We start from the raw sequence: 23719 nt of genomic DNA, 5'->3' as shown, positions 1-23719 counted from the left end.
ACTGGCAGGGCCTGTTGGGGGGTGGGGGGCGCCCTGGAGAGCTGAGGGCGGGGGACCTGAGAACGCCAAGGTCACGGCGGGAGCAGTGTGAACGGAAGGGAAGAAATCGGGTGAAACGAGGAAGGACAAACAGCCACCGGGGGGACTCGGTGGTGACCGGACGTGGGGACCAGGGGACGCTCCAGGCACAGCGCGGCCGGCACCTGTGAGGGCGCCCTCAGCGTGAAGGGACCGAGCCTACGCGACCTGGAACCTGACCCCCTGCAAGCCGAGCTCGATCCTGCATTTAGCGCGGGGCGCGTCCGCTCCCGGCCTGGCCGTGGTGAGCCCCGCAGCTCCGCTCCTGGGTGGTTCACGGACCACGCCGGGGCCTCCTCCCGGGAAAGGCCACCGAGTCCCCCAGGCTGCCGGGCCACTGCTGGGCATTCCCCGCACGGGAAGGCAAAGCCTGAAAGACGTTAGAACAGAACTGGGGGGCGGGGGTCTTTTTTTCCCCCTAAGTAGCTACGTATCATCACACATGGAGAGGACAGACTCCACAACGGCCGTTGGTCAAGGCAGGAAAGACGCCGCTGACCCGCAGAATAGAAAACACCAGGGTGAACCGGCGGAAGACATTATTTTGTGGAGTAAAACGTGGCCGCCATGTGGGTGTCCTGGGTGGAGGTGGGCGACGTGCAGACAGACGCCCCGTTCTGTATTCCTCTTCCCGCCCCGTGATGATGAGCGTGAGACCCGCCCCCACCCGCACCTGCGGCGGGCACCCCTCGGCTGCGGCCGGGGACATTCCCTCGGCTTCCACTCGCCGTGTGCTCAGCCGCACGCACGCTCCGCCTGGCCTTAGTTGTGTCTGGACCGAAAACCTCTCTTCGGGGTGTCGATCTGTGTCTGAGGTTCCCCTCGTTGTCCATCAGATGCGATGGGAGGAAAGCGGAGGCCGCCCTGCTTTCTGTGGGGAGACTCGGTCTGCGTCCTGCCGGCCCACGCAGGCGAAACCGCCCCTTATCCTGTTTAGCCCAAGAATCACGTGAGCCGAGAATTCAAGCCCCGACGCCTCCCACACGTGGCCCTGGCTGCCTGGTGTGTGTGACGACCTCAGCCCCAGCTCCGCCGATGGCCTCGTGTCCGGGCTGTGTACCTGGGCCCCTGGGGCAGCCGTTTCTCCATGGCTGGCCGTGCGCTTCTGAATGACGCAGATTATGAGAAATGCTCGTTTCTCCCTCTCTCTCTCGGCTTGCTACCTCTGCCGTAAACCTGAGACCTTGCAAAGTCTACAGTTTGGCTACACTGAGCAAATGGGGGACACACTGCAAGGAAGACAAGGGGGGTCTGTTTTGAGGGTAACACGTGGGCGCTCACGTGGCCTCGCTGCAAAGACAAGCTGTACCTCCACCTGTAATTGATTTCAGCTGCAACAAACAGGTCCCTCCCGCCGGAAGTCCTGCCTCGGGCGTTCCAGGGCGGAACCCCGAGATGCAGCTGGGGGAGGCAGCCAGGGGAGCATGCTCCTCTGACACACCTATTTCTTGGAAAAACCAATGTTCTACTTTTAGTTTCAGATATATCATGAGTCAAAACGTGCCATTTAGTTAAAAAAAAAACATACATATATATATATCCATATATATATATATATATATATATATACACACACATATGGATTCATCATAGTGTATCAAAAAGACAAAATGCCCCCGGAGCCGATCACAGTCCCTGCATTTCAGGGGAGTGAGACTCCCCCCGGAGCCTAGGGCGGGGAGGTAGGTGCCCCGGCCTCCTGGGCCTGAGTGAGCAGCTGGCTCTTAACGACCTGGAACCGGCCGGGAAAGGGAGCGGGCGGGACGGTGGCGATCATCGGGGCGCCGTGAGCGGGGCTCGAACCCGGAGCCCTCCGCCTCGCGCTTTCTGCAACCGTCAGGCCGGTGCGGGAGGCGGCGAGGAAGCCGAGGTCCTTCTATCAGGCTCACGCACGATGTCGGCGAGTTGTCAGAACCAGTTTCACTGAACTTTTTGGACATTATTAGTTCGCAAAGCTAACTGCTGCAATTAAAATAATATTTTTTTACCTTGATTTAATATCTCACTTGGAGGAGACTGTTTTTTTCCAGTTGAATTTCACCAAGATAGTAAAATTTGACGAATTCTTGCCTGATTTAGAGCCCACCCAGACAGAAAACGAGCAAAGGCTGACATTAGTCTACGCTGAAAATCGAAGCAGCAAACAGTGAAACCCAAACGGAGAGAGGCGTCTGGTCCTTTCCGCTCGCTCTGGACCCTCACGCCAGACCCCGAGCGTCCGTGCGCCCCGTGGATGGTGCGTTTCTGCTCCCGCATTAGGGGCAGGCCGGGGCCCGCACAGCGGGGCTGGTTTATGCCACGTGGCTGACGCAGCCGACTCTAGGTTTTCTGTGGGTTGAAGTGTGTTTTCTGAAATCACAGGCATGAAGGAGCTCGGGCCTGAGCTAGGATAGTTGTGTTCCTGCCTCCAAACCTGCCTTCCACCTCCACGCGGGCCCTTCCCCCTGCCTCCCTTCTGCTCTTCAGAACAGAGGCCCCCCCGCAAGGGGCCTCAAACCGGGGGACAGGACTCGGCTTGTGTGCTGAGGCGGTGGCCTCGTCCCTTAACACTGCATCTCGGGGTGGCCTTCGTTTCTGTCCTCTTTACTGATGACCTCTGAAGACAAGAACAGGTGCCTGGGAAAATGTCATTCCGGCGCATTAAGGAAAATGGACCAGGGTGATGCCTCTCACTCGGACACAGTCCACAGTCCACGAGCAGCCAGCTTTGCCCCGAGCACAGGAGGGCCTCCGGGTCGGAAGCATCGGGGGACGCCTGCAAAACAGGCCTCGGGAGCTCACTGTCCGGGGCAGGAAGAGCTCCTGAGCGGGCGAGGCTCCCCGCGCTTCCTCTCCTCCGGCGGGGCCCGCGTTAAGGACACTCGGGTCCCTGCCCCCCGCTCCGAGCGGCCTGACCTGCAGGCATCCCCTCCGCATGCGGAATTAAACGCTGACCCACTTAATCCTGGGTCCCAGCCAGCGCCTTCGACTCCGAGGCGTCCGGCGGCAGGAAAACCAGCAACGGCACCCACACGTCCCTCTGCAGGCCCGTCGGCTGCCGGCCCCGCGCTCCGCCGCCCCCTCTGCCGGGCGGACGCAGGGCGGTGTCGGCCCCTCGCGTCCAGCCACGAGCACCACGGCGCAGGGCCCCCCCCAAAACCCCTCGGTCGGCGTGGGCAGCCCGAGTGGGGAGCGAGCCCAGTGCAGTTCTCCCTCATCAGCTACCGACGCCCCCGTTTCCCTGGGACTAGAAATGCAGATTATAGGTCAAATCCATTTGCTTCCTAATTAAAACAGATGGCGATTCCCATCGCAACAGTGAATTTGCTCACATGTTGATACTTCCTGCACTAAGCGACCTCTCCACACGCACCTGTGTGCACGTGCAGACGTGTGAGCCTCACGCGCATGTCCACGCAGACGCGGTCCATTCCTCTCTCTAACCAGGGCTTCCTCAAAACGGTAGGAGCCCTTTGCGAGACTGGTTTCACCCAGGTCTAATCATCCCCGGGTTTTTCTCATTCTGATGTGAGTGTTTAGACACCTTCCTGATCTATCATTCCCCCTAAGGTGTGCGCTGACTTTGCCGCGAGGTCTTGTGATTGGCAAACAATATAAGGACGTCGCAACGTTACCCACAAAAGTGGGAAAACATAGAAAAATAACGTTTCTAGAGTGCACGGTCTCGACAGCACCTTGGGACCGTTTCTGCTCCTCGCCTTCCAGGACGACCTGGAGGCGGTGGTCTCGTCACGGGGCAGCGTTCTGGGCATGTTTTCCTGAGGCACTAAGTAACCTCTGCACCTGCCACGTGAATGGCCGCGCCCAGTGCCCGCGCCCCACAGGCCGTGAGCCCTCCACCCTTCCACGTACCGCCAGGCGCTTGGGTGCCTCTACTTTTCCCGCCTTTAAGCTGGAATGAACGCGTTTCAACTATTGGTTTAAAGCCGCGTGCAGAGACAGCTCCGTCACTGAAAGTATAGGGTTTCTATATGTACAGCTCACATCTGATATGAAATTTAATTGGAGGGTAATTCAGACATTTATATTCTAAACAGCTCCGCGTCACCTCGCACTCCGAGCTAGGCGGCCACAGCCGTGACCGGCCACTTTCGCCTCGGGGTGGCACAGTCCAGTAAATTCTACAACAGTTTCCTTACGAAAAATAAAGGTCACGAACCCCTGCTGCTTTAGAGCCAAGAGATTAGCGGCGAGAACCCAAGTCCACGGTTCTCGGGGGTGGCGTGGCGAAGGCCAGCCGCTTCTGGACACACCACGCTGGTCCCCGGCATCGTCCCCAGCGCAGGGCAGCCCTCACCAACTGACTGTGCCCCAGGCCAGGTGCTCGTGGGACCCACCTGGATGTCCCCCCATAACCTGCACCCAGATGCGTTGGGCCACGGCCCAGGGGAATTGCCTCGATGAGTTCCAGCCGTTTGTCGGGGGTCACTCTGGCTTACCGATTTCCCTGCGTGGGGCAGGGGCTTAGTGCATGGGGTTTAAAGGAACATGGGTGGCCCGCTCGTTGTGTGGCTCTGAGCAAGTGTGGCCCGCTCGTTGCGGTGAGTCAGCAAGGTAAGGGAACCGATCCTGTTCCTCGGCCTCCGATGAGCAGTGCGCGGACAAGGCCAGGGCCTCCCCGGGGGTGGGGGTGGGGGGGCGAGCGGGGGGTCCAGGAGGAAGTGGGAGGCGGCGCGGGGGGGGGGCGTGGCATGCGGCCGGGGCACGGGGCTCGGGACTGAGGACTGGCGTCGGGCCAGGCCATGCGGACATCTGTCTGCCGAACGACTGCGTGAAGGAATGATGCACGGACGAGGATGCTAGAAGGTTCTATGCGTCTCGTGGACTCTGCTGCAGAATGCCCAATTTTCTTTCACGTCAAAGCCATTTTCTTAAGCTTGGGCCGCCTTAAGATGAAAGTAATTTCTAATGTCCAGAAGTTCTATTACACAGCTTTAGAAAAATGTCACCCAGCCATCAAGAGGAACTCAACCTCATCTGACGCCAGAATGAGCCAAATAAAAACCTCTGGGTCTCTCCCCTCTCAGTGCAGTAAGAACAGCTCAATTACCACGACTCGGAAAGGTCCGGCAACAACTGACTGAGCCGATGAAAACTCCTGTTTATTACCATCATATTTGCTAACAAGGAAATGATTTTTATGTACTTAGCAGCTCTCTGTAAAACAGAGAAGAGCGTAGGAATTTCTTTTTTTTATTCTTAGTATTTTGCCACTGGCAATTAATTTTTCCGATTTGTTTTATGAGTTTGACGGTTGGGTCCAAGACTCAGAATATCTTTCCAAGGCAGCAGCCTGATGTAGGAAAGTGATTGCAGCGCAGTCCCTGGCACATCGCGGTGATGGATAGCACGGCAGGACAAACTTATTCAGACCCACATTTTTCCGCAGTGGCAGGGAAAAGGCTGAAAAATTACTAGCAAATTGCTTTTTGTAAAAATGCTCTCCCTTCCAAATTTCCCCTAGTGTGAAGGTCTTCTGCGGAATGATGGTGCGATCCCTTCTGACACACCTGGACCACAAAGGCAGTTAAAGCACGGGAGGTAACAGTGAAGGTTAGGATTTAATTTCCTTATTATGCCCCTGCTGTATGCCACGCTCCCCCCAAGCCCGGGGCCTCTGTGTGCATGCCGTTACGCTGTGGGGACGGGTCCTGCACAGACTGCTGCGCCGCCCTCTTACACGGCGGCCAAGCGCGCCGTCGCGACCCGGCACGCGGGCCCGGGACGCGGGGGTCAGTGGGGGGCGCCCCCGACGGCGGGGAGGCCACACGCGCGCCGACGGGGCCCTGGGCATCTCCCTCGTTCTCCCCCCCGAACCGCCATGCCCGTCGGCCTCCACGGGGACCACGGCTGGGGCCATGAGAACGGGGCACTCGGGGCCAGGCGGGCTGAGACCCTGCTCCCGCCTGCCTGTCTGACATGCTCCCTCTCGCTGGCCCACGTCGGTGGCTTCGCCTCTCTGGGCACCTTGTGCTGACGCCGGGGCCCTGCACCCAACGCCAGGCCCCCCCACCCCCCGCCCCGATTCCCTCGGGAACCTGAGGCGGGAGAAACAGTCACTAACTCAACAGCCACCCATGTCGCTCTATTCCTCGCTTTACGGTCGCCCTCAGGAAAGTTCTTCCGCGTGCAGTGAGCAGCTGTGAGTCGGCCTGACGGAGTGAAGGCATCCACCCTGCCGGGGTCCCCGTGCGCAGTCGCTGGCCACCTGCGTCTTTTTAGCTGCATTTAATAATTCAGCCCAAGATGAATTTGCATGATTAACATAAAGCCTCGTGATTTTATTTTCTTTCAGGATTAAAACACTGCAACAAGCACCATTGTTTGCATTTCCAGAGGTTGCGATCCAAACACAAAACTTGATTCCAGAATGAATAACTTTTTTTTTTTTTTTAAATGTACTTATTTCAAAGACCTCGCTTGGCGCTGACGGCCCCTTGGCAGGCAGAGGGACACCCGTGTTCTCTCCCTGGCGGGTGTCGGCCCGTGGGAGCAAGCCGCGTCTCAGGGATCGGTCCTCTGCGGGTTCCCTGACGCGGCGCCGCCCACCGGCCCGTGGCATCCGGAATGGCTAACGCAGACGGGTTTATCTCAGCTCCCAACTCAGGGTCCTCCACGCCTATCTGATCAGCAGCTAGGATCTCCAATAAGTCTTTAAGAGAAAACAGCCTCTCTCTTGGATTCCAATAATAGATTAATCACGTCATCCTCAAAAAATAGTAAAAACCCAAACCAAATCGGTCGCATTTGGAAAACCATCTGCCCATGAAGCCGAGATGTGTGCGTGAAATGATGATTTGCAAAAGCAAAGAGAGGCACAGTGTCGCTGGGTTTCTTGATGAACATAGTAGAGCAGGTTTGTCTAATGGGGAAACATGCATTACTATGACAAGACAGACGCGTAGATCCCACACGGAAAAGGAGGCCGGCGCGAACATCCGAGAGGCAGCTCGCGCGGCGCCTGCCGGCCATCCTCCGCCCGTCAGAGTTCCCTTAACGTACAGGCTGACCTCTCCTGCGCAAAAGAAGTCGGGGGCGGGGGGGCAGGGAGCAGTCACTCGGGGTCCGGGCTGCGTGTGTCCGCGTGTGTCCGCGTGCGCCTTCCCCTCGCCTGACGCCTGTGCTGTCTCCACGTGCAGGAATCATGGTCAGCAAGGACCCCGGCAGATGCACCCTCGCCGCGTCCGAGAGCGACGTGGAGCCCGCCGCCCGCCTGGCCCTGGAGATGAAATACGCCCTGGACGCCAACCGGCAGGTCAAGAAGCGGAACAAAGCCCTGCAGGTGCGCTTCAAGGACATCTGTGAGGCGCAGAACGAGCAGCGGGACGTGCGGCCCCCCGCGGGAACGGCCGCCGAGCGGCGGGAGGCCCGGCCCGCCTGCCACAGGGCCGCCTACCGCAAGTACATGACGGTGCCCGCGCGGAGGTCCATCCCCAACGTCACCAAGAGCACGGGCGTGCAGACCTCGCCGGACCTTAAGAAGTGTTACCAGACCTTCCCTCTGGACCGCAAAAAAGGGGCTCTCGCGGGCGCCCCGGCCGGCGGGGCCTTCGCAAGCCAGGACGATGGTTTCGGCGTCGATGCCAAAGAGCGGCGGGAGGAGGCCACGGCCTGGGCGGCGGGCCGGGCGCGGACCACGGCGGCCTTGGTCTTCCACCACGACGAGCACAGGAACGCGCTGGACCCGCCCTCTGGGGTCAACTGTGCGGAGCCGTGCGGAGACCCCGACGCGCCCCTCCACGGCCCCGCCCGGCCTGCTCCCCACGGGCCCGGTCACCGGCTGCTCGGGAAGGCGGCACAGGGCCGGGCGACGCCGGACGCTGAGGAGCCCGCTCCCGCAGCCCACGGCAGGGTGTTCAAAACAGAGGTAGCCTCTGTGTATGCGCCTGCCGCCAGCGCCAAGGCCACGGACTCTGCCGCCGCCAGCCAGTGGTCCCTCTGCCCCGCGGCCGACGAGGAGCAGGGCAGGGCCGCCCACCTCAACGGGCTCCAGGATCCCCCGGGGCCGTGCCTGTACCCCGAATGTAGCGACCAGCCCCCGCAGACGCAAGCCCCGCGGGGGCGGGAGGACCAGCCCTGCCCGCCGGCGGTCACCGCGGGGGAAGACGCCCGGCACATCGTGCCCCACACGGAGGTGGTGGGCCTGAAGGCTCAGCTGCAGGTCATGGAGCACCTGATCAGCTCGAGCCAGGAAACCATCAAAGTGCTTCTGGGCGTCATCCAGGAGCTGGAGAAGGGAGAGGCCCACCGGGAAGGGTGAGTACGCTCACGCGCGTCTTATGGTGCTCATCGCCCCAGGGCCCACCTGCAGCGCCACCCTCCCCCGACACACACCCAACTCCACAACTAGGCTAAAGCCAGCATTTCATTACGGGCTGGAGTCTGAGCACAGGGCGAGCCCCGCGGGGCCACAGGTGCTGTGTGAGGCTCCACTCCACTGCATGCTTGCCTCGCAGATTTACTTGTTGGTCGGCACTCGTCTGCCTGGCCCGCAATTCAAACCAAATTATCCTTGGATTGAATTGATGGATCTTTCATTGCTATGTGTGTCCGCGGACTAAGGGTTTACGGTCCTGAGGAAGTGTGACGTGTTTGCCAGCCCAAAACATCTAATGTGCACAGGAAGCTCCTTGCCTCTCAGGAATCATATCGTGGAAGGGAAAGAATTCAGATGGCATTTCAAAAAGTAGTAAATGCTGACTCATTGGTATTAAATAAGCAGCATAGCGTTCAGGTTCGGGGCTGCAAACACTTTAGACAACAACACACAGTACGGTCTTCCTTTTTGACCGGGAGCTCAGGGAGGCAGTGCCTGGCCTCCGGCGAGCCCCGTCAGCTTGTGGGTGCAGAGGGACTGGCCCATGCGTCCAGGTGGGCCGCAGCGGGCACGTGCCAAGCCAGCAGCCCACCTGCCCAGCACTGTCACGGACTGCTGAGCTTCGTTTCCCATTCTTTTAACTTGAAACTGTGAAACAGCAAATTTCAAAACACAAGCTCAGAAGGCAGGGCGTGCGTCGCGAGCCCCTTAGCGAGGAGGCTCGGGCGGGCCCGGCCGTGTGCCGTGCCGACGCAGAGCCACCGGCCCTGCGCTGGCCCCTGGCTCCCGAGATGGCGCCTGAGGCTTAGCGGCCTTTGTCTAGACGGCCCGTCCTTCCCTGCCCGTTCCACTTTGAACCACTCCGGGCTCCCTCCAGCCCGTGTGCGGGAGAGGGCATGTCAGGCTGCGTCCTGTGGTCTCAAGCGACTAGCACGGTCCCTGGGGAAGTGAGCTGGCAGCCACCAAGCGTTGGACGTAGCTGCTAGTCACTTCGACTGGACAGCAGGGCCGAGCGCGCGAGACCAGCAGGGAAACAACATTCCCCACTGCAGAGCCACGTGCGTGCGCCCACGCTTCCGCGGTCAAAATAAAAGCCTGCAAAGGCCAAACACCCGCCGACACCCCGAGAAAGCCGTGCCGAATCCGCAGGCCCCTTCTTACGTGAGCAGAATCAGTATGGGGATTCGTTTCAAAGGGGACTCTGAGGCCCCTGGGCCCCCATCTGTCCACACAGGGGCTCTGGGTTAGCAGGACAGGTCTGGGTGGGGATGCGGGCTCCGAGACCATGGCCACAGGCGGCACCCCTCTGCGCCCCGTTTCTTTACGCGTAAATTGGAGACAGTCGCCCGTCCTGCAGAGGATGGGGTGGGGGGCGATGCGGCGCGGACCCTCTAACGGGCTCAGCCTGGTGCCGCAGCAGCTGAATGGACTGAGTCCGCTGGCGGTGAGGCTGGCCGTGCCGGCCGGCAGCGCGGGGGGCCAGGGAGCACGCGGCGGCCCCTGCCTGAGGCCCACGTGGCGCGTGCGGTGCCGTCCCCGAGAGCAGGGCTGCTCTGTCCAGCCTGGGGGCCGGGAGCCCCGTGTGGCTCCTGACATTCAACCTCGAGTCAATTACAGTTGAAAGTTCGGTTCTCCGGTCACGATGGCTGCATTTCGGGTGTCCAAGGGCCGTTTCCATTGCGCGTCATGGCAGACGATGGGAAAGCTCACTTTACGTAGATCATGTCATGTAGACGGGGTCATAGTGGACCACGATGAAGGATCTCATGACCGAGTTAAAATAGCAGTGGAATTTTCCTTGGAAAACATTCTAAAGTTTATAAGAAGCGTAGAGAGTTTTCTGAAGCGGGGTGCAATCTCTTTCCCTCCTCACCCTGCACCCCACACGTGGCACGGAGGGGCCCGCTTTGCATGGGGTTCCGCCTGCAGTCAGAGCGGGCCCCGGGAGGGCAGGCGCCTCGCGTGCCCCGTGGAGCCCGTGATCCCGACTCCAAGTGACGAGACTCCCGCCTCAGGTCCACACCGCCCTGCAGGCGGGGCCCAGGTCTGCCGGGGCCCGGCCCTGCTCTCCGGCACAGCGTTAGGGCGGAGCGAGGGAAGGCAGGTCTCTGACCATGACCCGTAGCTGGGGGCTGAGCCATGTCTCTCGAGGCACAGGGAATGGACACCAGGACTTCTTCTGGCTGCTGACTTTGCTTCTGCGGCCTCAGCCGCGGGGGTATGCAGACGGCGCGGCTGTTCGCCGGGCTCGCTCTCTGCGGCGGCTCCGACTCTGCGCGTAGGAATTTCTACGTCGCCAACCACGACCTTCCTGGTTTCCGTGTCACTCTTCGTGAGACTCTTCGGGCAATCTCATTTGCTTATGCAGCTCTCTGAAAGGCCTCAGCAGTGAACGTTTCCAGCTCAAGCAGCTTAATCTCGGGGAACTTCAACTTCCTCTTCTATCAAATAGGGATGGCAGGGCTTGAAGGTGACGTCCACACAGCTCCTCACGACCACCAACGCGGAGGTCCCCGAATACAGGACACACCCTGATATGAGTGTTTCAGGAGGATGCGATCCGAAAGTAGGCAGACGTGCGGACGCAGTCAACGTCAAGCCTCTTAGCCCCTCGGAGAACGTTCAGGCCATTCGCGAGTCTTCTCTACAGCTCATGTTTACACAACTTTGTAAACACTATTTTTAAGTTCTTGAAAAATAATAGTCTTTCCATCTTTAATATGAAAAATGAAGTGAATATGTTTCTAAGACTATAAAGCACATTCCAAATTCTTGCTTTGGGCTTCATGTAGGTATCACACATACTTGAAAATGTAATTTAAATAATCGTCCTGTGCAGAATGTCAAAATAGATTTGAAATACGTCCCCAGCCGTTTAAGTTGGTAGGTGAATGAAAGCCTCGCCACTGAGCCACTAGGCAGTCCAGACGCCCGTTTGCAGATAAAATGAGCAATTCAAAGCATGACATGAACGTTTATGGAATTTATGGATTCATGTCCCAGAATTGGGATTTATTTTTTTAAAAAAGGATAAAATGCAAGTTCTAGTTTTCAAATACTTTTTAAAATCCCAGGCAATTTCTGCTAAGCTCTGCAAAAACTGTGTTGCAGCCCCTGCTGGATCTGAGGGACGGTTCCAGGGACATGATTCCTCTGGGCAGAACGCCTACGAAACCATCGATATCGAGCACCTCCGTTCTGCTCTGTCTTAATTTAATCCTCAAAATAACACTGCAACACGGGAATTATCTCCGTGGGGAAATTAGAGCCCGGAAGTGCTCAGTAACATCCAGCCAAATCGAAAGGCTGGGGAGACATGGCAAAGACAGAATTCACACCGAGCCCTGTGAGGCCGGGCGGGCGTCCATTCTCTCCCTCTCTGGAAACGGGGAAGCCGGTGTGTCTGCAGAGAGTTCAGAGGCAGGCACTTTTGTTGTGGCTGCAAACCTCTGTCCTTCCTCCTTCCGGAAGGGGCCGATAGGCTCCTGGCACCCAGACCTGGGAAGGTCCCTGAGAATGCATGTTCTGGAGGAAGCACACACTTCTGGCAGAGAGCACCACTCGGAGAGATTCCGGAAATAGAGCACAATTTTAAGGATTCATAACCAGCAGGAGGAACTTCCCCTCTGCGAGGCAGTTTCAGAAACATCACGGCTGTCAGTCTTGAGGTTCAGGGACCCCTGTGCCCACGAGGGCCTGCCCACCCCGTCTGCAGCCCGAGGGGCTCATCCAGCGGCCACCGTGTGCCCACCTGGCTCTAACTTCTTCCAATGCAACCACAAGCTGAAAGTTTCCCCTGCAATGTAAAAATACGCATGCATGCATTTCCGATAAGGCCGGATCTGAAAGGTCGTTCGTGAGAACTGAGTTCCTAGGTAAAGATCATCTAAAAACGGCCATGTTTTGACTTCAAACGGAGGAAAGTTTTTCTATCGAGATTTCCTTGGTTACAGCAATAGGCTATATCGCCCCAGATAAAACTCTCATAACTGGACCCACGGAATTTTATAAGTGATGCCACCAAAATGTAAAGGTGTCTGCTTACAGTCAGGTAGGAGAGCGCTCAAACACTTGTTTAGAAGTCAGGCTTTTGAAACAAAGCGCAAAAGCTCCACAAAGAGTTAAGTTCTGATTTAAAGCTGTTAACTAAACTGCTCTAAAAAGGAACATCAAAAGAAATGATAAATCAGAGATAAAAGCTCGGTGGCTATTTACCATGGGAACCAGCGGCGAAGGCGCATTAATGCTTTCAAATTAAAAGCTCTGTGAGCTAGACCTCAGGTGACAGGCCTGGGCTGGAGGAAGCGGCACGCCAGGTCGCCCGCCTGCAGGCAGCGCGTCACGTCCCGATTTCCGTTCCAGTTTGGTAGCCGGGGCCACCGAAATTTATTTTCATTAATTTCCAATAAATTATAGCTTAAGCTTTATCTCTCCTCTAGGAAAAAAAATGAGTTCATCAACTCGGCCTCGGCTCGGCCCAAGAAAGTTGTTTCATTACCAGTGGCTGCAGCCGGTGCCCTCTGGGGTGAGCGACGTGTCCTCGTCATCGTTTCGCAGCTTAGAATCTCCCCGATTTCATGAACGCATAAAATGATAGGTTTCACCCTGTGGGTGAACATAACCGGGCAGCCCACGCACAACATCTTACCCACTTTGTATACGTTATTACTTTATGTTACGGAAACGTGATTCTAGAACACGAGGCCTGCCCTAAATATAGGGTTCACCTCTGTGCCTGTCTGTGCCCAAATCCGCACGTATTTCCGACAGTAAGAAGAAGGTCTGTGCGGTCATGACGTTCTGTTTCCTTCAGCGTGCACGGCCCTGTGTCAAGGGAGGCAAGCGGGGACGGGGGCAGGGCTGTGGGGAGAGGCAGGGACCGGAAGCGATGCCGGGGCTGAGGCGGCGGGCGGAGGGAGCAAGCAAGGGAGGCCGGCTGGCGGCTGCCTGCTGTCCAGGGCCTGGCGGCCACGGGGGCAAAGCGTCACTCTGGGGCTCTGCTCCACCCCTGCCCCGCACTGCCGTTTCCCTTTAAGTCCCTGTAATGAAAACACGCACTCAGAGCTTCCCTCGGGGCCGGAGCCACCCCGGAATTACAGTGTCACCATGTGAGGACAGCTGCCAGGCCAGGACGAGTTAATTTGTCCACACTGCCTAAAGGACGCCACCAAGTTCATTATTAACAGGGTGTTTCTCGGTGAAGCTCAGGTTTGCTCCTGGGAGAAAGACAGGCGGAGGGGGGCCGGGCGAGGTGCGGCGGAGGCCGTTTGTTTCCGCAGCGGGGCGTGGGACGCGGAAGGAAGCGACGTCCCCCTCCCGTCTGGGGAACGGGAGATGGGATCGTGGCAGGGCCTCCTGACAGAGGGTCCTGGCCGATCTGGCTGGAGCCATCGCAAAGCTGACGGTCCTGCCTCCCACAGGGCATGCGGGCAACCCAGCAGGACACGCAGATTCCTCACGCATTCACGCATTCGCTCATTCGTTTGCTCATTTGTTATAGAAAAAAAGTTTTCCTCCAGTGACCGTTACAGACTTCAGGCCCCGATGTGGGCCCTGAATGTTCATCAGGGAACGGAGAAAAATCTCCGCCCTCAGCGGGCTCACATTTTAGTGGGCGACGCGGACAAAAAGCAAAATAACTAACTAAAGCGACGGCGTGTTCCAGGGTGATGCGTGTCGTGGCGTTACACGGGACAGGGCGCCGGGTTCCTGAGTCACGCGAGGAACGGGTCTGTGCCGCAGGCAGCAAGCCCCGCCCGGGGCGGTGGCTGACGACCTGTTCACGGCCACCGAGATGCGCTCGGTCGCGCGGGGGCAGGACGCCGGGTCGCTTCAGCAGCAGCCACTTGGAACGGCCTGTAAGAGCCACGACAGGGCACTGCGAAGTTGCCCGAGGACGTGTGAGCCGCCCGGGGTGGACGGGACACCTGGGCCGGGCGCGAGGACGTGGGTCTGGGCGCACGCACAGCCCCCCCGAGACAGAGCCGGTCTGCCATGTCGCACAGCCCCCCCCCCCAAAATACAGAACGAGCATCTCGTTTTGGAAATGTACAGCTCCTAGGTCATCAGTGTCTTGTGGGCGAAGTCTGTGCTGCAGTCACCCAACAGCGAACTGCCCCCTGTGAGAGCCGCGCACAGGAAGCCAGCGATCCACTGTGGACACGGAGCCCGGTGAGAGCCATCGGGCGGGTCCGGGCAGTGCGCAGCACAGTCCTCTAAGGTCCTCATCAGAGCGCTAAGTGGCCATGCCCAGGATTGCTGAAGGTGACCCTTGTGTGTGTGCAGTAAGGTCACCGGGACTTGCCGGTCAGCCTCGTCACTCAAGGGCCAACATCTCACTTCCTGGCTCCAGGAGCCTGGCACGTACTATTTTGAGAACTTCGCCCTCTGGGTAGGACAAAGAAGAAGAATGACCCGCCTTAACCTGCGAAAGGACTGCGCTCTAAAACATCATTCCGAAGTAATATGTTTGGACACCTTCCAATAAGCCCAAATGATATACGGTGTTGGGTTCCCAGGCTAGCCCTCATTTGGGTTCCCAGGCTAACCCCCAATTTTTTTTTTCAGCCATGGGACTCTAAAAATAGGTGTCCCTTATTGGAGTCACCCAGGACAACCACGTCATGCGAGGGACGTTTGGAACACACACATTCAAATTCGGGACAGAAACGAGGATGCGTCCGACGGACTTCGGTCTCAGCGAGGGCCCTGTCCCCCAAGAAGTCCTAGGTTAAATGGAGGACACCACCGGGAACTGGGGTGGCCTTACTGCCTGGCCTGACATCCACAGGCAAAAGACGGAGACAAGGGAGCAACCGGGGCCATGGAATAAACGCTCGCTGGTTAAAATTCCCTACACACAAAAAAGTGATTCGGTGACGACAGCGAGGCAGACCGGCTGCAGAGCTGCTGCACTGCAGTCGAGGTACCGGGCGCACACGGGGAAGCACGCCGGGACAGTGCCGGAGAAGGGGTGTGCTGCTTGGGGCGGTCACTGAGAGCTGGCCAGGGGCCCTGCAGAGCGGCTCACCGGGCCGTCCTGGCACCATACTGAGACGCTTCACAACAACCCACTTAGACGTCCCCAAGGCAGGGGAACGAACAGTTCCACACACAGTGGGGGCCGCTGATGCTTTGTGTTCCTCAAAACACAGTCTTCAGTTAAAACGAATGAATTGCTTTGTCTGCCCAGGGACCCCAGGGCACGAACGAACCCGGGATTCCGCTGCCTAAGACCACAAGCCAGCCACCGGCGAAGAGACGGCTCCTGTCGGCTGCTGGGGAGAGGGGGCCGGTCACGCCGGCGCCAGCGAGAGCCGGCACTGCCTTCTACTGCCTGGTCAACGGTCGTGGAGGTTGTGAGGAAAATCACCATCCTGTCCTTTAAACTAACAACTTGGATGTTCTCCAAACCCCGTGCTATCATAGAGCAAGTGCATAAAACAGATAAACGGGCGCGTTTCCGCGGTACGCGGGCAGGTCTGAATTCACGTGAGCTACTGGGCAGCCGCCATGCTTTCCGGACCTACGACGGCAAGTGGCTAGTGAGGCCGGGGACTCGGGAACAAGCCGAAGCGGCTGCCAGGGGCGGCCCGAACACACAAGGGGGTCACTGGAAACAGCTGCCTTGTGACGACTTTCGAAATCTAAGGTCTCCCAACAATACTAGTGGCATCACTTTATGCCTCTAATTGATGTCACTTTGAGACTCTTCAGTGGAAAGGCCCTTTAAAAGATGCTGACGTAAACGATGGCTCAGTTATCACGAAAGGACAGCTGGAGCACAAAGCCGGGCTAGGCCGCAGGAGAAAAAAAAAAACGGTTTCTGGCACCCGGTGAGAACGCCGAAAGAACAAGAGAGATCAAAATTAAGAGAATAAATTAAACAAGTGCATAACATCACCATGGAGAGCAGAGAGCGTGCTGTTCCCTGCATCGCACCGTCTCTGGCTGGGGGCCCAACGCACACCTCTGAGTAGATTCAAAGTGGCAAGCCCCACACCCTCTGTAACTACAAGTGTCCTCAAGGCCACAGTGGTATCTACGATGGCAAGTAGCTAGTGAGGCCGGGGACTCGGGAACAAGCCGAAGCTGCCGCCAGGGGCGGCCCGAACACGGAAGGAGCACGCTGCGATTTCAGCGTGATCCCAAATGTCACTGGCTTCTGTGCTAGAAACTCGGCACCTGCTGAAAACCACCAGGCCGTTTCAGAGCCCAGCAAATCAGCCGCAGGGACCCGTGAGCTTGGCAGCCTGCACTGTGAAGCAAAGTGGGGTGGCGGGGGACGGGACCACGGGGGGGCCACGTGCAAACACCCCGGCGCTCGTCCAGAAAAGGGCGCTTTCCGGAACCCTGAAACCGAACACCCCAGAAACGCGGGGGGGAGGGGATTTTCCATCGGGAATTTCAGGTCTCAGGGAGGAGACGAGCTGCGGGGCTGTGGCAGCAGAAACAGCGCATTAAATTCAGGCTAATAACCCGACACTCGTCCTGACTGTTAAACAGAATTAATTTCCTCCTGCCAAAGCGCTCTTCCGCGTGCTGCTTATAACTTTGTTGGACTTTGCTTCTGATAACAGGCACAATAAGAGACAGATACGTATATATTTTTTTTCCTTTCTTGACCTTTTCAAATAATTTTTTTTTTTTGGGGGGGGTCCTGGAGCTGTTGTTGGTCCCGTCTCTCGGGTCCTTTCTTCAAGGTCACGGAGACACTGCGCATGCGGGCGGGACACGCTCCTGGCCGGGAAGACACCTCCGGGGGCCGTGCTGTGGCATGGCTCGGCACCCGCGCCCCCCGCCTCGGCCTCGCTCCCTTAGCTCTCCCCGCTCCCCGGTCCCTGCGTGCCAGGACGCGGCCGCGGCGCGGCCCGGGCGGAAGGCGGCAGCTGTCCCTCCGTCGCCAGCCCTCGGGCTCTGTGACATGAAGTCCTCCGCCAGCTCTGCCCTGCCCCCCGCCCCGGTGGCCGTTTCGCTGCTTTTGAAATTCTGTAACTGGTTGCCTCTGTCACGGGCGATGCGCAAGACTTGTGTTTTTGTTTTTAATAAATATGCAAATGTGCATTTTCATGTTCAGGAGTTTTTGATCATGACAGCTGAAGAACTGGAGGCGGTTCCCGCAGACGCCCGAGGCAGCCGGAGTCGCCGCTGGCCCGCGGCGCGGTTCATCCTCGGACGCCGGGCCCTGACGGAACGGCCCCGGCGTGTGTCCCGACGCGGGGGCGGGGGCGGAGGCGGATGTTACGGGACGTCCAGGCCGCCGCCCGTCACGCCGCTCGCTCCCCTCGCTCTGCAGCGGGGTTCCGTGGGGAACCCCGCCTCGCTGCAAAGCGCACGTGGAAATGACCGCAGAGCGGGACTCCGCCAACACCACGCCGGACGATCGGCCCGCCCCAAACTCCTGCTTCGAGGAACCTGGAATAACAACTGCCCCCCCGTGCGCCTTCACGAGGCCCGGGCTCGTCGCATCTCCACTGACCGCGTGACTCACGGGTCTCGCACCCTCCGGGAAGCGCGGCCGGACCGACGAGTGCCCGGAGGGCATCGAGCCACAGGCGAGGCTCCGGGTCTCAGCCCTGGCCCGTGGGTGGGACCCGCGGTCTCCAGGAGGGATGGCGGACAGGAGGGTCACGGCGGCAGTGAAGGAACCGCGCTGAGAGGCCAGCGCCAAGGCGTCCCTGGCTCTGTCCTTGGTGCTGACCGTTCTTCGTTTCGCGTTCCAGACCTCGTTGAAACCAGAAAATACTGACACGAGGCAATTAGCTGCAATGAGCGTCACAAAGATCAGTGCATTAAACATCCCTATGTGCAGTGAGCACGCTTGTCACCGGGGGCCAAAGGGGCACCTGCCGGGGAAAAACGCGAGGACCAGAGCTGTTCAAAATTTATACTTTTCATTTGCTCTCTGCACGCAGTTGGAATTTTTTTTCATTCAATTTGTCTGTTACTTAAGTTCAGCAGGAGAACACAAAGATTTTATTATTTGATCAAATTAATATTAACCAAACTCCCAGTGTGTAGCAGGCATTGTGACAGGCACAGGATTATACACCTATATTAGGTAATGCAGTCCTCCAAACAAAAGGCAACAGAGATTTAGCAGTGTGGCAGTTAAGGTGCAAGGCAGCAGATTTATAAGTTTTGATCAACGTGTTCTTCCACTGGTCTTCCACAAACTTCTAATCACAGATCTCTAGCCTTCCTGTCACTGGAGAAATATCTGCTCCAGAGCTCACAGTTTTTGTTCCTGTCGGTGAAAATGGGGATCTAGAAAGATAATCATTCCAAGGCCTGGTTTTATGACTTGTTTCCAAGTGAGAAGGAAAAAAAAAAAAATAACAGGGAAATTCTAAAACAGCACTTCGTGTTCCCTGTCATCAGAAAGAAAGTATCTGCTTCGTCTATATTTGGAGAACACATTCATTCGGATGCTGCAAGACAATTATTAATGTGACCATAAAATTATCAGCGAAGCCAAACCCTCCAGCTTGGAAGCTCCAAGGACAATTAGATGGACAACTAACGCAGCATGTACAACGTATTACACAGTTGCGGCACTCAGAAACACCCCCGTGCGTCATGCATCATAAAATTTCAGCGGGCACACCTTGATTGACGCGAGCTGCCGAGGCAGCCTGTGATTTAACCACACAAAGGCAACACTTTAAAATTTACCCACACGTTAATCTCTCATTGACCTCTGTTTCTATAAACTACCTCTGTGGACTCCGAACACTCGAATCCTTTACGCAGAATAGAAGTGCTAACGAAGACTGGAAACACGCTGAAGAGTTTCCCTAAGAAAAGCTCAGGGCAATGAAACCCTAGACACGCTCCTCAGACCTGGTGGCACTGTGACTGACCGCCAGTTTCTCATTTAAGTCGGCTAATAAGAGAGTGACCACGGTGACATCTCCACGCGAAGCAGGTGTGATGACTGACGCGTTTGCTTCTCACCAACGCGCACTGGCCAAACTACGCCGGGTCTGACATTGATAAGGCAGGCGGGGTCGTGAATGAAAGAAGCAAGAGACGTGCTGAGTGACAGCCGTACAGGGGGGGGGGGGGGACAAGGGGAAGTGCTTCCCACGTCACGCTCCTACCCCTGATGAGGAAACCTCAACTCGACCACGGTTCCGCGTTAAACTTTGAATAGTGTTGAATAGTGCCCAAAGCGCTTCCCGGCTCAGGTGACCTCCGCCCCGCCCACTCCCATTCGCTCCATTTCTCCTCGCCAGGCCCGCCCGCTTTTCTGTCCCTCCCGCGAACGTGGCGGCGCCGTCCAGGCCAGGACGTTCACGTGGGGTGACGGTCCCTCTGCCCGAGCCGCTCGCCCCCGCGTCTCCCGACGACTGCTTGCGTGCCTATCAGCGGTCAGCTCGTATTTCCGATGGCGCGTCTGCAGGGTGCTGACCTCGGGCACGCCTGCACGACACACTTCCCAGACACGAGGCGGCCTCGATCCGTCCGTCCATCCGCTCATTCGCTCCTGTCTGCCTCTCCCGCTCTGCCACAAGCTCTATGAGGACGAGGACGCTGTGTTGTTCAAAAATCCTCCTCGGTAGCCAGGACAATGCCTGGCCCTGGCAGGCACTTACTAACTGCTCACTGACTATAACAGCGGGGCGGGTGGAATGTGAGCTTTTCGCAAGGTAATAAGAATAGAGTCTTTTCACAGAGGGCTCTAAAAAGCACTTTCTCCCTGAAGAAGCCCAAGGTGCTGGAAGGGAGCCCTCTTCCGCATTCCCGGGCCCGCAGGCTTTGTCCGCCGCGGCTGGGCTCACGGACCGTCCCAGGCTGGAGTCACACGCAGCGCAGGACGCGGTTCCGAGGCACAGGGACCCGTCAGGGAGCATCGGAAGCCCGGGGTCTAAAAATCACGAGCTGCTGGACCTGCAGTGTGACTGCGTCCTCTGCAGGATGAGGGCGGCACTGTCGACGTGTAGCCGGGACGGAGGGGGCCTAGGACGCTGGGCAAGGACGGGCGCTGGACAGCGATGCCCACGACCGGACGCGGGGGCTCCCTGTGCCCCCAGAGGGGGGTGAGAAGTGCCCCCCTCCCCAGCGTCGCTTTGAAAAGCCTCGGCGACCAGCAGACTGACCACTGGCCTCTGCCCCTGCCGTGACTGCCGGTGTGAGCGCTAACAGGCCAGTGCCACGGGGCGGGGCACCGCCCCTCGCCCGCAACCCCGCGAAGCATCCGGCGGCGCAGGCCACACCGGCCGTGGCAACGCTGGGGACACGGGCTCCAACGCCACGCGCACACCCCTGCGGAAAACGGCCGAGCTCGGACGTGAGCTCGGGGCCAAGCGCCGGTGGAAGAAGCTGGACGGAGAGCGGAGTGGGGGCAGGGCGGGGGCCGGTGCCGGGACACACAGGAAGCCCGGTCTCAGCCCGACGCGCCTGGGGCCGGGCGGGCCGCTCGGCGGCGTGCGGCCTGGGGATGTCGATGCAGACGGACACAAGGCCTGCGGAGGAAGAGTCTGTGTCTGGTCAAGAAAACGGGGAAGGGCCTGCGTGACACACAGGCTCTTCGGACTTCCTCGCCTGACGGGGGCAAAGGGACAGGAACGGCCAGGGTCGGTCCCACGAGGCGCCCCTGTGGGGCGTGATGGTGGACAGAGGTCCACGCAGACGCAGCCGCATTCCGATTCCAATTCTGCCTCAACTGGACGGAGTCACGGGCAATGACAGGCAACACTCTGGGCCAGAACACGGTCACTCGACAGATAAACAGAACGTGCAGAACTCAAAGGTCGCGTCCCAGTTTACGAAAGCTTGCTGAGACGACATGGCACGGAGCGGAAAATCCTTTGTCAAATGTTTGTGTAACACAAAATGTAACGAGGAAAACAAAAGTCATTTTCAACTCGAAACCCATGATTGCATACAAGAGAAGTTTGCATAGTGAAGGTGATAAAATATTGATGATCTATGTTGACAAAAAGCCATTTGTTCACACCATTGCTATGTTAAGTGACTCTATAAATGTAAATTTACCCCCAAAGTGTGTATAAGCCAATGCAGATAAAAGCGTTTCTTCTGCCAGATTTAACAGAGTCTGGTTATCATGTTTGTCCCTGGGTACAAAGTAATATTCTGAAAAAAACATACCCGCATGTTAAAAATATCGGAGAGGAATGGGCAGGCAAAGTGGCTAGAAGAAACTGTGAACGCGCCCCTAAAAACTAGTTTCCTGGGGTCACTGTGCTGAGATATATTGAAGGCCTGCTCACAAAAATGTGATCGTCAGAACTTTAAGTCTATACAACCTTCCACGATATGCTCCAGAAAAGACTTTACGGTTTAAGGAGAGGAGATTTGCATTCTCCACCCGACCCCCACCCCCTGCCACAAACCTCCGGCCTCGAGGGCTGCAGAATACAGCTAGGGACGGCAAATCGGCAGGCATGCCAACAGCAGTGTGACATCCTGCCACAGGGGTCAGCAAATTTTTTCCTCTGAAAAGCCAGAGTAAATATTCCAGGATTTACAAACCAAGACGCAAAATCAGGGATATGGTATTTGTATTGATATCGATATTTTCATACTTTCTTATCAAATTTAAAATTTTATTTATAGACACTGAAATGTGGATTTCATTAGTTTTCATGTGCTCCAAATACTATTATTATTTCGACTTATTTTAACCATTTCATCGTCAAATCCATTCTTAGCTTGCTGGACAAAGTCAAGCCAAGGGTGAGATTTGGCCCGAGGGCCTTAGTTTGCTGACCCCTGCTCCTGGGGGCCAAGAGGTCGTGAGGCACAAACAAGCCATTGCCTCAGCAACTCAGGCTGGTTTTCCCTCCAAGTTTTTTTTTTTTTTTAAATACCACAGACAGAAAGCTGCACTGAAACACCCCAAATTCCCTCCGCTTATAAGCAACTCAGATTATTTCCTTCATCCGGGAGCTTACGGTCACATCCCAGATTTAACGTCCACGTCCTCGGGAGCGGTAGCCGTGGCAGTGCTCGCATGAGCAGGGCCGGGAGCGACCTGGGGGACACGTGTCCGCCGGTGTCCGCCGCCGTGACGGGCACTGGCGCTGGGGGGGCCTCGGATGCGAGGCGCCTGCTCCGGGAAGCGCGTAACGCTCCCCTGCTCTTGTCTCGCAGGCTTTCGTATCGGACCGGGCAAGACACGGCGAACTGTGACACGTGCCGGAACAGCGCGTGCGTCATCTACAGGTACGTCACCCTCCTCTTCCCGCTTCTCTGTGATGAGTGACGCGAACGCGAGCTCCACTGGGGCCGCGCTGGGGGCGTGGAGTCAGACAGACGGGAAGGGTGTGACTCGACCGTACTTCTGTGCTCCTTTCTAAAGACTCGAGCCCCAGTGCGTGACCACGGGACAAGGGAGAGCTTGAGCTCGTTCACCTTGCAAATGTATCTTAGCGGTTTCAAACACTGGCGTGTGTGCGATGGCTTGCTCCCTCGGAATCCAGCAGCCGCGAGCACTGTACTGTGTGTTCTGGAAAAGCTGTGAAATATAAGCCCTTCGGGTGGTGTAGACCAAAGGTGGGAAGCCGCTCTGGATGTGCTGGGAACAGCGCGGGGAGGGGGGGGTACCCAGCTGCTCCCAGCAAACGTGCGCTTTACTTCCTGGGGACTCGCGGGGCTGGGGCACACTCTCCCGCCTGCAGCCGCTACGGCTGGTCTTCGTGTTTTTCAGTTTGAAGTTAGTTCAGCTTCCTCATGATCAGTAAGGATACAGCAGAAACTTTAAACAGGCAAAAGTCACGTTAGTTTTTTGGCAGTAATTTAGGATTTTAAGACATGATCACGATCTTTGGAGGTTACTCTTTTCTTTCTAGAACTGTAATTCTCACAAATAGACTATGAGAGCAGTAAGAGATGTTATGATTTAGTTCATTTTTTAAAAATTAAGCCTGAAGAGCAATTTTCGTTGATTTGCCAAATTATGGAAAACACTGCCGACTGCACAGTGGCATACCTAAAAACGCGCGAAGGAACTCCGCCGCACTCCACACACACCTAAAGAGATCTCCACCGTCACCACCTCTAATTAAGAACGTCCAGACGAGAGGAGGGTTTAAAAATAGCACAAAGCTGGAGTCCACGCCATCTTGGGCCCACGGCGCGTCTCTAATCAAGGCACGCATCTCAGACAGGGCCCTAGCGGCTCCGGAAGGCGAGTCGGGTCGCCGGGTGACCTTGTCGTGCAGGAGAAACTAAGGGGCACACGCGAGTGCTGGGTATCACGCTATCACACTCCTCGTGGCAGAAGTCCTCAACGGGGTCCACCCTTGCCTCCTCGGGGACATCTGGCGAGGTCTGGAGGGAGACATTTCGGTGGTCACA

At 57.3% G+C, this 23719-nt stretch overlaps 2 protein-coding genes across 5 annotated transcripts in view; one reads left to right on the top strand and one right to left on the bottom strand.

Annotated features, from left to right (window-relative positions):
- Window positions 1–23719, bottom strand: part of DOCK1 (dedicator of cytokinesis 1) — a 326782-nt gene that overhangs the window by 148025 nt on the left and 155038 nt on the right. The window lies entirely within an intron of this gene.
- Window positions 1–23719, top strand: part of INSYN2A (inhibitory synaptic factor 2A) — a 45209-nt gene that overhangs the window by 10647 nt on the left and 10843 nt on the right. The window contains exons 2-4 of one of the 2 annotated variants that reach the window (XM_016148236.2): window positions 5543–5631; window positions 7218–8334; window positions 22514–22585. In XM_016148236.2, the coding sequence (XP_016003722.2) occupies window positions 7223–8334; window positions 22514–22585 (1184 nt within the window). In that variant the 5' untranslated portion in view covers window positions 5543–5631; window positions 7218–7222. The remainder of the gene's footprint in view (window positions 1–5542; window positions 5632–7217; window positions 8335–22513; window positions 22586–23719) is intronic. The other variant, XM_016148237.2, reaches the window with a different exon arrangement.

This window comes from Rousettus aegyptiacus, unplaced genomic scaffold, assembly GCF_014176215.1.
Source record: "Rousettus aegyptiacus isolate mRouAeg1 unplaced genomic scaffold, mRouAeg1.p scaffold_m13_p_6, whole genome shotgun sequence".
NCBI classification, from domain to species: domain Eukaryota; kingdom Metazoa; phylum Chordata; class Mammalia; order Chiroptera; family Pteropodidae; genus Rousettus; species Rousettus aegyptiacus.
Note: the sequence above shows the minus strand (reverse complement) of the source record. Positions and strands in the feature narration are given on the sequence as shown.